Source organism: Vipera ursinii, assembly GCF_947247035.1.
Source record: "Vipera ursinii genome assembly, chromosome: 1".
Lineage (NCBI taxonomy): Eukaryota > Metazoa > Chordata > Lepidosauria > Squamata > Viperidae > Vipera > Vipera ursinii.
Window position 1 is genome coordinate 355,073,958 of NC_139512.1, and position 16,833 is coordinate 355,090,790.

The following is a 16,833-nucleotide window of genomic DNA, read 5'->3' on the forward strand; positions in this document are numbered from 1 at the left end:
CAGAATAAAATGACTAAGGAGAAGGAACACAAATCGACTTTCGCACAATTGGTTGTTTGTAGCGATTCCAGTGTTCTGGGTATAGTTCCACTTTCCTGAACGGTTTTGACGCCAACGGTAGCGAGCGGGATTCGCTGGTCTGGCTCCCAGGAGAATCGAAAAGATGGATTTTTTCAAGGACTGTTTTTATAAAATTCATTTATTGGGGATGCATTATCCCTCTTCTCCAAAGGATTATTATTATTTAATTTTTTTTGGCTCTGTGGATTCGATGTTTAATTGCTATTATCATCCCCGTCAAGTCCGCCTCTATTGGCAATTTCTGAATTACTTGTTTTTCCAGCCTGTGTGTCGTCCAAGAAACGGAGTTTTTTCTTTGCATGCTAATTCCGACCGCCATCCCCATAGTTTCTCTCAGTGGTGGCCTTGCATTTCATGTTGTCTTAATATATTGTTAGGGAAAGGCAGTCCGCTTCCAGCCTGCGAGAGTGGCGCAGCGCCGCGCAAGCCTGTGTGCCTTTCCCTCCCTTCCGAGGACTCTTGCAGGGTAAGTTCGGCTGCGGAATAATTAAGCAATTGTTCTCCGTCCAATCAGCCCATCCCAATCCAGATCGTTAAGCAGAATAAGAGTGGGAAACCACGGTGGCCTTAAGATGTTGCAGAGATAATAGTTTTAATGCCATCTCACTAGGAGGAAACATTTTTAAGACTGGTGCTTTAGATCAAAAAGGTTGTCGGCAAATCTGGCTAGAGATTTTCTGCCCAAGTTCAGCGTGCAGGATCCTTGGGTGCTTTCTGAGCTAGATTGTTTCCTTGCGGACATTTCATAACAACTAGGTAACATTTTTTTAAATTTTAATTCCATTTATATCCTGCCCTTCTCCGAAGACTCAGGGCGGCTTACAAGCTTAGCAGTAGCCTTCATTCTATGTATATGCCTGCTTATTAGGGTTTTCACACACACACCCAAGCTGCATTATTACAAAGTCAGCTTAATTGCCCCCAACAATCTGGGTCCTCATTTTACCTACCTCGGAAGGATGGAAGGCTGAGTCAACCTTGAGCCTGGTGGGACTTGAACCTGCACTAATTGCAGGCAGCTGGTGTTACTTAAGGAGGCATTAGCCCACTGCTCCACCAAGGCTCGCACATCATCAGTGCGAATAGAATAGGAATAGAAATAGAATTTAGAATAGAGTAGAATGGAATGGAATGGAATGGAATGGAATGAATTGGAATTGGAATTGGAATTGGAATTGGATAGAATTAGAATAGCATAGATTAGAAATAGGAATAGGAATAGAATTAGAATGAAATTAGAATAGAATGAAATTAGAACAGAATTTAGAATGGAATAGCATAGAATAGAATTAGAATAGAATAGAATAGAATAGAATAGAATAGAATTAGAATAGCATAGAATAGAATCAGAATTAGAATAGAATTAATAGAATTAGAATAGCATAGAATTAGAATAGCATAGCATAGCAAAGAAATAGGAATAGAATAGAATAGAATAGAATAGAGCTGCAAGGGACCTTGGAGGTCTTCTAGCCCAACCTCCCGCTCAGGCAGAAGAACCTATAAAGCAGCACTGAAAAAAAGGGACTTGCGGTCAGTCCTCATGCTTACGACCGTTGCAGCATTCCCAAAGTCACAAAGGGTCAGAATTCGGATGCTCGGCAACTGGCATGTACTTGTGACAGTTGCCATTTGCGACCGTCCCAGCTCTTTTCAGACAAGCAAAGTCAACGGAGGGAAAGTCAGCTTCACTTAGCCCCATGATTCGCTTAGCGGCCGCCGTGGTTCACCTGAACAACTGTTTCCCCAGGGGTCGTAAAATGAGATGTAACTCGCTCAAGAGCCGCCTCGCTTAATGATAGTGGAAATTTTGGGCTTCCAACAAGCAAAGTCAGTTGAGGGGGAGGGGGGGAGATGGATTGGCTTAACAATGGCTTAACGATCTCAGTGATTCCCTTAACAACCCTGCCGAAAAGGGTCATAAAATCGGGGCAACTCATTTAACGACTGTCCTGCTTAGCGATGGAAATTCCGATCCTAATTGTAGTTGTAAGTTGAGGACAACCTCTAGGCTCTCTCAAAGGAAAAGTGGAATAGTCACAACAGATACGGGGCAAATAACAAAATAGACATTTTCCTCCCGGCCACCCTGTTCTCGATAAAGATGCCGTTTTAATTCCCGTCTCTCTTGCAGGAGCAGCTGGACGTAGTCCCAAACTCGCCGTCTTCCTCCCTTAACATCTCCGAGGAGTTTTTAACTCCGGACCCCGACTGTTTTTTCGGCACTTCTGCTCCTCATGAGCCTTCAGAATTGGAAGTAAGAGAAAGTTTGTTGGCCTTAGGCGAGATGGCTAAATTGACTGCTTTGATTAAAGAAAAGAACACAGCTGATTTTTTTCCCCCCTACTTGGAAACCGCTTCTGAACTTTGTGCTTGAGGTGGAAAAAAAATGAAATTTTGACTTTGGGTTTTGTCGATAGGTTGGATGGTCATAGAAATAGTCTGTCTGTCTATATCAGCTAGTTAGCTAGCTATCTTATCTATATCTTTATCTATCTATCTGTATCTATCTACCTATCATCTATATCCATCCTGATTACGTATAAAGGTAAAGGTTCCCCCGCAGATGCGTGCTAGTCGTTTCCGACTCTAGGGGCCGGTGCTCATCTCCGTTTCAAAGCTGAAGAGTCGGCGCTTGTCCGAGGACGTCTCCGTGGTCATGTGGCCGGCATGACTACACGCCAAAGGCGCACAGAACGCTGTTACCTTCCCACCGTAGTGGTCCCTATTTTTCTACTTGCGTTTTTACGTGCTTTCGAACTGCTAGGTTGGCAGAAGCTGGGACGAGTAACAGGCGCTCACTCTGCTACGCGGCACTCGGGATTCAACCCGCCAAACTGCCGACCTTCTGATCGACAAGCTCAGCATCCTAACCCACTGAGCCACCGCGTCCTTTATTGATTATGTATATATCATCTTTATTCATAATATCTCTGTCTACCTATCTACCTACCTTATCTATCTATCTATCTACCTACCTTATCTATCTATCTATCTATCTATCTATCTATCTATCTATCTATCTATCTATCTATCATCTATATCCATCCTGATTATATATCATCTATACACATAATCTCTCTGTTTACCTATCTACCTACCTTATCTATCTACCTACCTACCATCTATATCCATCCTGATTATGTATATATCATCTTTATTCATAATTGTCTGTTTACCTATCTGTCTATCCATATGTGTGTGTGTGTGTGTATTATTATATAAAAGTAAAAAGTTGAGCTTTTATGTTATTACCTTATTTTAAGGTAGTCTCAACTTACAACCACTATTGAGCACAAAATTGTTGTTGCTAAGTGATAAATTTTGCCCCCTTTTACAACCTGTCTGTTGTGATTCAGGGTCAGCCTGTGGGTCCGGCAGTTGGGTCGGACGACTCAGAGGAGGAGGAGGAGGGGGGTGTTGAAGAGCTTGCTGAGGGGATTGGACAGCTTGATGAGAGCCCTCAGCCAGGCCCCTCTCATCTGGTCATGACGCAGACCCAGCTGTGTGAGCCTGACAGCGTGGATGAAGATGACCCACAGCTGGCCCTGTTCAAGGACGCCCGACGCAGGAGGCAGTCAATCAGGAGTAAACAGAGGAAGGCAATGGGGCTCCTCGGAAGGAGGCAGAGAGAAGCCACGCCCTGAACTGTATTTAAGGGGGAATGCGTGGGAGGGCTGGTTTGCTGAAGGCAACCGCTTGAAAAGCTCCTGTTTCTTGGTTCGTGTCTTGTTCTATTTGTTTTTGTAGCAATAAATTTGGCAGGCGTAATTCCAGCCTCTTGCCTTCTTGTAAAAGGGGTTGTCCCTGCCTTTTCTGCAGGGCTGGTAGCAGGCTGGTACAGAACACTGTCTTGCCATAGTTTTTTAAGCAAATCACTGCAGTTGTTCAGTTGTAAGACGGTTGTTAAGTGAATCTGGCTTCCCCCATTGACTTTGCTTGTCAGAAGGTCGCCAAAGGGGATCACGGGACACCGCAACCATCATAAATATGAGTCAGTTGCCAAGGATCCGAATGTAAATCACACGGCCACAGGGATGCTGCAACGGTCATAAGTGTGAAAAATGGACATAAGTCACTTTTTTTCAGTGCCGCTGTAACTTCTTATGGTCGCTAAGCAAATTGTTGTAGCTCGAGGACTACCTATATAGCACCAAAAGGAGTTGGAGGTCAATGTTTCCCCCCCCCTTTTTCTGCTCTATCTTACACATTTCTCTCTTCCCCTTTTCTGCCCTATGTTGCCTTTATTTTCATTTTTCTTTATATTTTTGTCTTTTAATATTTTAGCAAATTAACAAAACTTTGAATCTATAAAAAGAAAAGAAGAAGATAGAAAGGGCGCCTTTATACACAGAGGGAAAAGACCCCTTGATTTGGGGGGGGGCGCCGCGAGCAGATGGGGGGGGAAGACTTGCGTTCAGGACCCTGGAGAGCTCCAGACACAAACTAAAGGCTGGGTTATTTTTTGCCAGGGAAACTGGCCACCGTCAGTACCTTGGAGAGCTCCCAACCGGAAGCTAAAATGTTGGGTTACCTCTGTTGGTCAAGCATTGGTCCCCAGCCAATTAATTGGGTTTCCCAATCCAGATGATTTTTTATCCCCACTTGATAGACACTCTTTTTAAAAACTCAGATTCCTTTCTCGGTAGAGTAGAAATTATAGAGTCTTTGACTCTGAGCATTTTTTTTTATTATTTTAATTCCATTTATATCCTGCCCTTCTCCAAAGACTCAGGGCGGCTTACAAGCTTAGCAGTGAGGTTCTTTCTTCCTTCCTTCCTTTTTTTCTTTCTTTCTTTTTCTTCCTTCTCTCTCTGCCTCCCTCCCTCCTTTCCTTCCTCTCTCTACTTCTTTCATTCCTTCTCTGCCTCCCTCCCTCCTCTCTTTCCCTTCCTTCCTTTCTCTCTTTTCTTTTCCTTGCCTTCTTTCCTTCCTCCATCCTTTCCTTCCTTCCTCTCTCTTTTTCTTCCTTCCTTCCTTCCCTCCTTCCCTCCCTCCCTCCCTGCCTCCCTGCTTTCGTTTACAAATACCTCAAGCCAATGAACGTGTTAGGCATGTGGTGTTAGCCTACAATGTTGGGTTGAAAATATATTAACCATGATGCTATGTCTTTAAGATGTTAATTGGCCAATGGGTGTGTAAGTGTTCTCATGGCCATAAGAGGAAGCTAGGAGCGTAGCTTCTCTCTCTCTCTGAATTCACTGCTCTCTACTGTTACTGTTTTTATTCTGTTACCTGAACTGTGTATTGACCTCTGGACCGGTAAGAAGACTTTGTATTTTGGATTGCTACTTGGACTGTTTATTTTTGAATGTGCATTTTTGTTTTTACACCACCTCAAAAGTAAACTACTTTTTTGCTTTTACAACTCAGTGTACTCTTGTGTGACTCTTGCTGCTCTCGGTACCCTTCCTTGTCTGTGCAACTCTTTGGTAGCACAAGGAGACCTCTGCACAACAAATTCCTTAACAGAACATAATCAATACTCCTCCTTCTTCCCATTTCCCCCCCTACAATGATAACCCTGTAAACTGAGTTGGGCTGAAATTTGTACGAGGCCAGGAAGGTATTTGATGCTATAAGTTCAACATATCCTGAAGCCTCTTTGGGATCTTTGAACTCCTGGTTCGGAGGACACATAAACTGGCCAACAGTTGGAGAAGGCTAGGTTGAAGTGATGGATGTGTCGATTATGTGCCATCAAGTCATTCCCAACTCCTAGCAACCCACAGCGAGGTTTTTCTCAGTGACGATCCGTCTCTAACCTGTTCTTCTGGGACAAAATAGATTGTGTTAATATTGGGTAGAGTTCATTGTGCCGAAGAGTAAATAATGACGTTCACGTTGAGTAAATAAGGATAAATATATGAGCAATAAGTCATTTTGTGTTCCAGGCTTGGCGCTTAGTTGAGACAACTCAATTCTTTCGCTGTTGAGAAACTCTTAACTTGTCATTTTAGTACTCAACGGCTGAGGAAGAGGACAAAGAAGATATTCTAGGAAGAACGGAGGAAATTTCTGGACAGAAGGAAAAGCTGAAAAAATCTCAAGGAATCTGTGGTCACAAAGAACATCCCATCAATTCAGGGCAGAGTAAGGTTTTTTTTTCCTTTTGTATTGTGCGTGCAAGATTAACTTGTCCTGTCGTCTTAATTACAGGTAGTAGTACTCAACTTAACCGTTTGTTTAGTGCAGATATGTCAAACACAAGGCCCGGGGGCCAAATCTGGCCTGCGAAATGGTTTCATGTGGCCCGCGAAGCCATCCTGGTAACAGGGAGGGAACGGCCCCCACTGCCATGGCCCTGGCCCAGAGACCCTCCTTCTGCCAGAGACCCTCAGATCTGTCCCACTCCTTCCCGGGCCCCCATAGGCACCCTTGATGCGAACAATGTAGAGCTGGCCATGCCCACCCAGTAGGCCATACGCACTCTAGCCACGCCTACCCAGTAGGCCACTCCCACCCTGGCCCTACCCACCTGGCCCCATGAGGGCAACTGCAGTGCTCATGCGGCCCTCAATGAAATTGAGTTTGACACAGTGACTGAAGTTACAGCAGCGCTGAAAAAAATAACTAGTTTTCACACTTACGATGTACATTCCTTGGAGAGGAAGGGATTGGAAGAGAGTAAGCAGGCACACACAATGGGGGGAATACAGGTAGTCCTTGACTTACAACAGTTGGCTCAAAGCTACAGTGGCACTGAAAAAAGGGGCTTATGACCGTTTTTCACACTGTAGCATTCCTACGGCCACATGACCAAAACTTAAGACGCTTGGCAACTGGCATGTACTTATGACGGTTGCAGCGTCCCGGGGTCACATGATCCCCTTTTGCGACCTTCTGACAAGCAAACTCCCATGGGGAAGCCAGGTTCTCTTAACAACTAAGTTTCTAACTTAACGTGGCAAGAAAGGTGGTGAAATGGGGCGAAACTCACTTCACAACTGTGTTGCTTTGCGGTGGGACTTTGGAGCTCAGTTGTGGTCATAAGTCGAGGACTCCTTGTGCTTAGAAAAATTCACGTAATGTCCACGAGGGAGAGAGACTAAAAAGTTTGAGCCAAGATTCTCTGAAACTTAAGTTTAATTACTTGGTTTTTCTGGCAGCGTTTTTCTGAGCTTAGTTGTTCTCTTGCAGACGTTTCGTTACCAAACTAGGCAATACCATCAGTGAGGGCGAAGCGTTTGTTCTCCGAGCTTGTGGGTTGGTTTCCGAACGTTTCGTTACCAGGCTAGGTAACGTCTTCAGCAGAGTACGCGGGGGATGTCGGTGTTGGTGTCCTTCTGCTTATCAGGGCTTCGGGTGTGGATGTGTCAAATGATGGTCTTGTGATGGGTCATGGGTGAGTCATCAGTGAGAGGCTTCTGATGGATCTTGTGATGGGCAGGTTAAATCAAGTCGGGGTCATTGGGAGGTGAAGTGCTGGTTGTGGGGGATTGCGCGGGATGGTTAAGGGTTGGTGTTGTCTCTGGCCGACTGTGTGATTGACTTGGATTCTTTTTTTATATTTATGTAATTTATTTATTTATTTATTTATTCATTCATTTAGATTTATATACCGCCCTCTCCCGAAGGACTCAGGGCGGTTTACTTGGCATTTAAAAGAAAGTCAATACAAACGTTAAAACAAATTTAAAAAGATTAAATAAAACCCTGAGAAAAATAAAAAACCCAGTTAAAATTAAAATTAAAAAATTCTCAGCCTGGGCCAGAGAACTCGAAGAGCCAGGTCTTCAGGTCCCGGCGGAATGAACGGAGGTTGGGGGCAGTCCTAAGCTCCGCAGGCAGCTGGTTCCACAGGGCAGGCGCACCCACTGAGAAGGCCCTACCTCTGGGTGTTACCCGCCGGCAATCTTTAACCGGCGGCACCCTGAGAAGACCCTCCCTGTGTGAGCACACTGGACGAAGGGAGCTTGATGCCGGCAGCAGGTGTTCCCTCAAATATCCCGGACCCAAGCCATTAAGGGCTTTATAGGTCATCACCAGCACCTTGAATCTCACCCGAAGGGCAACCGGAAGCCAATGCAGTTCACGGAGCAGACGTGTTACATGGGAGTATCGGGAGACTCCCATCACGACTCGCGTGGCTGCATTCTGCACCAGCTGAAGCCTCCGGGTGGTCCTCAAGGGCAGCCCCATGTAGAGAGCGTTGCAGTATTCTAACCGGGAGGTCACGAGCGCATGAGTGACTGTGCGTAGGGCATCTCGGTCCAGGTAGGGTCGCAACTGGCGCACCAGGCAAACCTGGGCAAAAGCCCCCCTGGTCACGGCTCCTATATGATCTTCAAAATTGAGCCGTGAGTCCAGGAGGACGCCCAAGTTGCGAGCCCTATCAACGGGGGGTAACACCTCACCCCCCCCATCGTTAGAGATGGAATAGTCTGATTGACCCGAGATGCCGGTATGCACAGCCACTCAGTCTTGGCAGGATTGAGACGAAGCCTGTTATTGATTTTCTCATTTTACAATTGGATATTTAAAAAGCAACGTGATGACAGGGTTATTGATTTTCTCATTTTACAATTGGATATTTAAAAAGCAACGTGATGACAGGGTTGATCAATAGTTCAATAGCGTACATAAATCTTTAGTATCAACTATTTCTTCTCTTTTTCCATTAATATCTTGTTATCTCTTATTGGGCTAATACAATTCTTATTGTTTTCAACTAAATAAAAAAACATCATTACAATGATCAATCCTTTTTAGCTTATACGTATCTTAATTGCGTTTGCACTTAATCCTTGTATAAAATCAATGTCCTGATATAGCTTTCCCCCCCCCAGACTTGTAATTTCCCATCAATATTAAAAGTGACACTGTTATTTATGATTTCCAAGCATTTTATTTATTTATTTATTTATTTATTTATTTTATTTTATTTATTTATTATTTATTATATTTTTATACCACCCTTCTCCCGAAGGACTCAGGGCGGTGTACAGGGCAATAAATATAAAAAACAGAATATAAAAGTTAAAAAACAATTAAATATAATGCCCAAATTTAAAATTTAAAACAATAATTAAGAACATATTTAAAACCCCAACCCTAACCCTAAATTTTATATTTAGGTGACCAAAGTTTGCCTTTTCTCAGCTTGTCCCTTTTCCCCTTTTCATACCAAAGTCTAATATTCTGGTTACACATCTTATCTATCTGATTATTCTGTTTTCTAAAGGTTTATCAATTTTCCACCATGTTAAACCATCTCATTAATAATAGAGTACCCCCTCTAATAAGTCAAAACCATTATAGGTGTTGTCTGGGCTAACCAATAGTTCAGTAATATACGGCTGACTTGGATTCGGAGGGATTCGTTGTAGGTCGACGTGTCTAATGAAGTGTTCGAAAACCAACCCACAAGCTTGGAGAACAAGCCTTCACCCTCATCCTACACCCGAGCGACAGATATTCTCTGCCGTTGCAATATCGTCAGTGCATAATCTCTTCAATCGGCAAATTGGCATTCTCAATCCGTCGGCACGCTAACGAAGACGATATGAGTGGTTTGAAAAGGAACCAGGACATCTCGAGTTACAAACCATTCGTTTACTGACCATTCAAAATTAGCATGAATAAAGTGATTTATGAGTGGTCCTCGCACTTAGGACAGCTGTGGCCTCCCGATAGACACGTGATAAAGATTTAGGAGTTTGGTAACCCACATGTGAATAAAATGGGAGTGGAATGGGATGAAAATTAGAATTAGAATTTTGAATTAGAATGAATAGAATAACAACAGAGTAGAACAACAATAGAATAAAATAATAGAATAGAATAACAATAGAATAGAAAGAATAGAATAACAATAGAATAAAATAAGAATAGAATAGAACAATTGAATATAATAATAGAACAGAATAATAATAGAATAACAATAGAACAGAAAAGAACAATAGAATAATAATAGAATAGAATAACAATAGAATAGAAAGAATAGAATAACAATAGAATAACAATAGAATAGAATAACAATAGAATAGAACAATTGAATACAATAGAACAGAATAATAGAATAGAATAACAATAGAACAGAAAAGAACAATAGAATAATAATAGAATAGAATAACAATAGAATAGAAAGAATAGAATAACAGAATAGAATAATAGAATAACTAGAATAGAATAGCAATAGAATAGAATAATAATAGAATAGAATAACTAGAATAGAATAGAAGAATTGAATAGAATAGAATAATAGAATAGAATAACAATAGAACAAAAGAATAGAACAATAGAATAATAATAGAATAGAATAGAAAGAACAGAATAGAATAAGAATAGAATAGAAACAATAGAATAACAAAAGAATAGAATAGAATAGTTGGAAGGGACCTTGGAGGTCTTCTAGTCCAACCCCATAATCAGGCAGGAAACCCTATGCCATTTCACACAAATGGTTGTCCAGTCTCTTCTTGAAAAGAAGAGTTTATGACAGTCTCCTTTTGCAACCGCCCCAGCCAACGTCCAACAAGCAAAGTCAAAGGGAGAAAGATTCGTTTAACGACCACACAATTCACTTCACAATGGAAGAGATTTGCTTAACAACTGTGGCCAAACAAGGTTGTAAAATCAGGCATGACCCACTTAACAACTGCCTCCCTTAGCAGTGGAAATTCAGATCCCAGTTGTGGCCATATGTCAAGGACTACCTATAGTTGTTTTTATCCTATTGTTGCATGCCGCCCAGATTCACTCCTTGTGAGATAGTCAGCTCGGGAAATTTGAGAAAATGAATAAATGAAAATTAAATTGTCCCCATCCAACATATCCTGATTTCCGTCGTCTGCCCTGGAGGAAAGAGACAAGGTAGTCTCAGATGTCTTAACAAGGCATTAATATTCACTGGTATTTGTAAGTATTTCAGCGCCCGTGGGGGATTCTGAATGCAATTATTAAACCGGGGGGGGGGGGGAAACCAACCCCTTCTTTAAAAAGATCGTGCAGAAAGATCGAGAGGCCTCTTTAAAAACATTGTCTTTGCAATTTGCCCGAATCTAGAAGATGCCGCTAACTGAAAATAAAATAAGCGCACGTTTTTTGTCAAGGTAATGATTTAAAACAGGGATGGCGAACCTTTTAGAGACCAAGTGCCTAAACTGCAACCCAAAACCCACTTATGTATTGTCGGGTGTCGGGTGGGCGTGGCCCAGTGGGTGGGTGTGGCCCATTGGGTAGGCGTGACCCATTGGGTGGGCGTGGCTACAGTGGTAACAGCAGACTGGGTGGGACTAAAAAGTTCAATCAATCAATTCCAACTTTGCGAGATCTTTTTTTTTCCCTGCGAGAAGTTGATATTGATTTACCCTTTTTTTTCTTGCACACGGCGGTGGAGGCCTAAAGCGAAAATGTTTTATAAAACCCAGCTGAAGGCGTAGGACTTGGGCGATGGTGGGCGTGCCCACAGAGAGGGCTCTGCATGCCACTTGTGGCGCGTGTGCCATAGGTTCGCCACCACGGATTTAAAAGCAAGCCAGCGGATGTAAAGTATGATGTAAGATATAACAGTGGGAAAGACTCAGCAGGCTCTGCGTCTCTTTAAGAGCCTTTGTGTAAAGGGAAGGCTCTGCTGATGTCTTCTCTTCCTTCCCTTTCCTGCTGTAATTAAGGTTTGTTGAATTCTGCTCGTAGCACGTGTAGGCAAATTGTTCCCGGTGTACACTTGTGTAGTGTTGTAGATAAAGCACCATTTGTTACAAACCACTGTTTACTGTGTTTACTCCTGGGTTAACTCGGCACGCTCTTGGCATTTTTCTTTTCTTTTTAGAGGTATCTCTTATTTCATGTTCTGTGAGCATGTTGCTTACTTCTATTCCGTAGGACGAGAGTGTTCCTGTGGGACAGGTACAAAATATATCCATGACAACCTGCCAAGGAGCGATGTGTTTACTTCTGCAACCAGGTAAGAATTTTTATTTAATGCTTAGGCAGCCGTAGAGATGAAAACTCTCTTTTTTTTAACACCGGCTGTTGTTATTTTAATGGCTTGTTGTGCTTCTGTTTTTGCCTGTTATGTCTTCGGCGAACAGCATGTTTGTTGTGGAGTTATTTTAACCGCTGCTTAGGGACCCTTTGATGAAGGCAGAGCATAAATGTTCCTAATAATAACATTCTTCCTAACGAGAAATAAATAGATGAAGCCCCACACTGGGCTACTAACGATGCCTCTCGAGTTTATTCCTTGCCCACGTGAGGAACATACATTTCAGAAAAGCCAAAATGCAAATATAGTCCTCAACTTCACAAACGTCAATTTTAGTGACCGTTTGAAGTTGCAGCGGCACTGGAAAAAAGGGGACTCAATGACCGTTTTTTCTCACTTAGCGACCGTTGCACCCGGGGTCAAACTTGAGACACTTGGTAAACTGCTTCATATTTATGACGGTTTCAGTGCTCCAGGGGTCACATGATCCCCTTTGGCGACCTTCCGACAGGCAAAAGGGAAGTCCGATTCACTTAAGAACCGTGTGACTAGCTTAACGACGGAAGAGATTCATTTAGCAACCGCGGCAGGCAAGGCGGTAAAAACGGAGGAAAACTCACTTAACAACTGTCTTTGCTTAAAGAGTGGAAATGTTGGGCCCAATTGTGGTCGACAAGTGAAAGGCTTATCTGTAGCAGGGTCGGAAGGGACCTCGTAGGTCATCTAGTCCAACCCACTGCTGAGGCAGGAGACCCTATCCCGGCGGTAGGCAACCTCGGCTCTTTTATGACTCATGGACTTCAACTTCCAGAATTCCCGAGTCAGCTTTGCTGACTCGGGAATTCTGGGAGTTGAAGTCCATGAGTCATAAAAGAGCCGAGGTTGCCTACCCCTGCCCTATCCCATTCTGCGTAAATGTCTCTCCAGTTTCTTGAAGACCTTTTCTTTTGAGAACCCAAAGGCGATTTTTCACGAGGCAACTGGACTTTCTCGTTTTTCTTTGAAGACATTTCGCTTCTCGTCCCAGAAGCTTCTTTAGCTCTGACTGGACGGTGGGGAATGGAAGGATTTACACTCCTTGCAGACAGCTGGTCGTTTGCCTTCTTTCAGAGAGTCCTTGAGGCCACCTGGAGGCGCTTAGCTGTGTGTCCTCAGGGTCACAATGTAAACATAAATCCTTCCATTTCCCACCATCCAGTCAGAGTTGAAGAAGCTTCTTGGATGAGAAGCGAAAAATATACAAGGAGAAACAAGAAAGTCCAGTGGCCTCCTGAAAAAGCATCTTTGGGGCAACCTTGGCCTGGAGGACAGAGAATTTTCCATAGATGCTTTTTTTGAGAACGTGAATGCCTTTCTTTCTTTCTTTCTTTCTTTCTTTCTTTCTTTATTTATTTATTTATTTATTTATTTATTTATTTATTTATTTATTTATATTAATTTTATTTATTTATTTATTTATTTATTTATTTATTTATTTATTTATTTATTTGGATTTGGATTTGGATTTGGATTTGGATTTGGATTTGGATTTGGATTTGGATTTAGATTTAGATTTATATACCGCCCTTTCCCGAAGGACTCAGGGCGGTTTACACGGTATTTAAAAGAAAATCAGTACAAAAGTTAAAACAAAATTAAAAAAGATTAAATGAAACCCTGAGAAAAAATAAAAACCCAGTTAAAATTAAAAATTTAAAAATTCTCAGCCTGGGCCAAAGAGCTCGAAGAGCCAGGTCTTCAGGTCCCGGCGGAAGGAACGGAGGTCGGGGGCAGTCCTAAGCTCCGCGGGCAGCTGGTTCCAAAGGGCAGGCGCACCCACTGAGAAGGCCCTACCCCTGGGTGTTACCCGCCGGCAATCTTTAACCGGCGGCACCCTGAGAAGACCCTCCCTGTGGGGGAGCGCACTGGACGAAGGGAGCTTGATGCTGGCAGCAGATGTTCCCTCAAATATCCCGGACCATCGCCAACAAAACAACAACAACAAAACATTTTAGGACACGAAAACATGGCTGTCTTGTTTACAAGCTTCTCAGCGATTGGTTCAGCCCCGATTTGATCGATTGGGTTGAAGTCCAGATGTGGAGAAGCATAACTGACATTCTCGCAATCAGCTTGGGAAATACCAACCCAGCGCGACTGTCTCGGTTTTTTACGATAGAAGCAGAACTCAGCTTAAGGCCGCGATGGACCTCCTGGCTAAGCAAGGTAGTTAAATGAATTGCGCCCCCTTTTACCACCGTTTTTGCCACGCTTCTTAAGCCAATCACTGCAGTTGTTCAGCGAATCTGGCCTCCCCCAATGGCTTTGCTTATCAGAAGGTCACAGAAGGGGATCACGTGACCCCGGGACACTGCAACCATGTCATAATAATAATAATAAAGTTGGAAGGGACCTTGGAGGTCATCTAGTCCAACCCCCTGCTCAGGCAGGAAACCTTATACCATTTCAGACAAATGGCTGTCCAATCTCTTCTTAAAAACTTCCAGTGTTGGAGCATTCACAGCTTCTGAAGGCAAGGAGTTCCACTGGTTAATTGTTCTCACTGTCAGGAAGTTTCTCCATAGTTCTAGGTTGCTTCTCTCCTTGACTAGTTTCCATCTGTTGCTTCTTGTCCTGCCCTCAGGTGCTTTGGAGAACAGCTTGACTCCCTCTTCTTTGGGGCAGCCCCTTGGCTATTGTAACACTGCTATCATGTCCCCCATCCTCCTTCTCTTCATTAAACTAGACATACCCAATTCCCTGTTTCCCTGAATATTAAGACCCAACTGGAAAATAAGCTTTAGCCCGATTTTTCAGGACGCTCGTAATATAAGCCCCACCCCCCAAAATATAAGCCCCAGTTAAGATTGTCAGCCAGACGGACACAATTAGTACCGTATTTTCCCGAATATAAGCCCTAGCCAGAAAATAAGTCCTGATGCCTCTTTTGGAGCAAATATGAATGTAAGACCCGGTCTTGTTTTCGGGGAAACACAGTACGTGCCAGTTGACAAGATCTTCGATCACGTCACCGTGGGGATGCTGCAATGATCACGAGTACGAAAACCAATTGTTAAGTCTCTTTGTTCCATGCCGTTGTAACTTTGAAGATAACTAAACCGATTGTTGCAAGTGGAGGACTAACCTGTGTTGAATATTGATCCCTGGTTTTTATGTGGGTTGAGCCAGGGGCCCGATCCAAGAAGACACACCAACGTGCTTATGTTCCGTGGGAATTAACTTTACAAATAGTCCTCAACTTAACGACCAATCACTGATCAGCCATTTGAACTTATGTCGGACCTCCTGATTCTACGTTCAGATGGTAGGGGTCCCTCCGTGGTCACGCGATCACATTTTTGGCACGTGGCCACTGACCCGCATTGAGGGCCATTTGCGCCGCCTCACCCTCATTGCCGTCATTGACACTTTTCTTTTCCCCCTTTTTTTTGCTGGAAACTAGCTTTTACTTTGGTTTCCAGCCAAAAATACCCACCATTGTGGACACAGGGTTCACTTTAATCGTCACGGTGTTCGCTTAACAACTGCTACAAAAAAAGGCCATAAACCTGGGCACAAGTCATACGGTGACCCAGTTAACGACCAGCCCGCCATACAACTGAAATTCTGGACTGAAATTACAATCGTACATCGAGGGCTATGTCAAGGGTAAAAGTTTGGCATCTCCGTGCCTCTTTGTTTCAACTTGCATTTAGAGTAAAGGGAAGGGGAGGTGTTGCTTTCAAATGGTTAGCTGGAGAAACGAGACTTCTACGGCTCCAGTGAATACTGTGAGAGCCTGAAACCTTTCCAAGGACACCCTAACAGGCGTGAAGTTGAAGCAGACGGTTCCCATAAGAGAGAGAACTTGTTTACATGGACTATGTGAGAGCCTGGGGGTTTGGCTGGGGAAATCATGCTTCAATACTCTGAAGTGATGTCTGGGAACCTCGGAGTCAGTTTTGCTTCGACATTACCATGCGGTGTATTCAATAAACAGTACGATTTTTCAGAAGCGGAACCACCCTGGAGTTTTATTTGGATTCTCGAGCTGGAAGTTGACAGACTTCCTGTGTATCAGCTGCTTGTACCCTGTTTCCCCGAAAATTAAGACCTACCCCCAAAATAAGCCTTGGCTTGATTTTTACACCTGCGCCCAATATAAGCCCTACCCCAAAAATAAGCCCTACTCGCTCCATTGCACTTGGTTGCCCAAGGTGGGGCATGGCGCAAGGGTAAAAATCAAGCTTGGGCAGGGATGGGGGGGGGGAACCTCCCCATGCACCCCATACCCAGTTACCTTAGGACAGGGCTTTTCAACCTTTTCACCCATTGTACCACTTTTAGGATATGGCAACATGCGAGTACCACCAGTCGCGTAGCAAGGTGTCAAAAACTTGACCCAAAAAAAAGAAAAGGAAAAAAGTGATAAAGTATATGTAGTCCTCGACTTACAACCGTTCACTTAGCGACTGTTCGAAGTTACAGTGGCACTGAAAAAAGTGCCCCCCGAGCCACAGCTGGCGGTGCTCTTCCTCCTGTCCGAGGTTTTCATTGTTGTGAGCATTTCTGTTGAGGATTGGCAGCGGGGGTTGGGTGGGGGGGTGTTTGGTTTTTATCCCCCTCCCCCCATCTGCTGGGTGCTTGCAGCAGGTTTTGGTCACTTCACAGGACCCTGGGACACCGTGACCCTCATAAATAATGAATCAGTTGCCAAGCATCTGAATGTAAATCACAAGACCCTGGAGATGCTGCAACGTTCCAGCTGATCGGCGCTTCTTCTGGGCTCAGAAGCGCCAGGATTAGTGCTGAGCTCCAGCTGGAGCTTGGCACTGATCCTGGCG

General features: G+C 43.7%; 1 protein-coding gene across 1 annotated transcript in view; it reads left to right on the forward strand.

Annotated features, from left to right (window-relative positions):
* TEX14 (testis expressed 14, intercellular bridge forming factor) overlaps window positions 1–16,833 on the forward strand; it is a gene marked incomplete at its 5' end in the record, with an annotated part of 93,311 nt that overhangs the window by 50,526 nt on the left and 25,952 nt on the right. Inside the window, 4 exons of the mRNA XM_083379664.1 lie at window positions 459–547; window positions 2,216–2,338; window positions 6,042–6,174; window positions 11,908–11,989. Coding sequence (XP_083235790.1) covers window positions 459–547; window positions 2,216–2,338; window positions 6,042–6,174; window positions 11,908–11,989 — 427 coding nt within the window. The remainder of the gene's footprint in view (window positions 1–458; window positions 548–2,215; window positions 2,339–6,041; window positions 6,175–11,907; window positions 11,990–16,833) is intronic.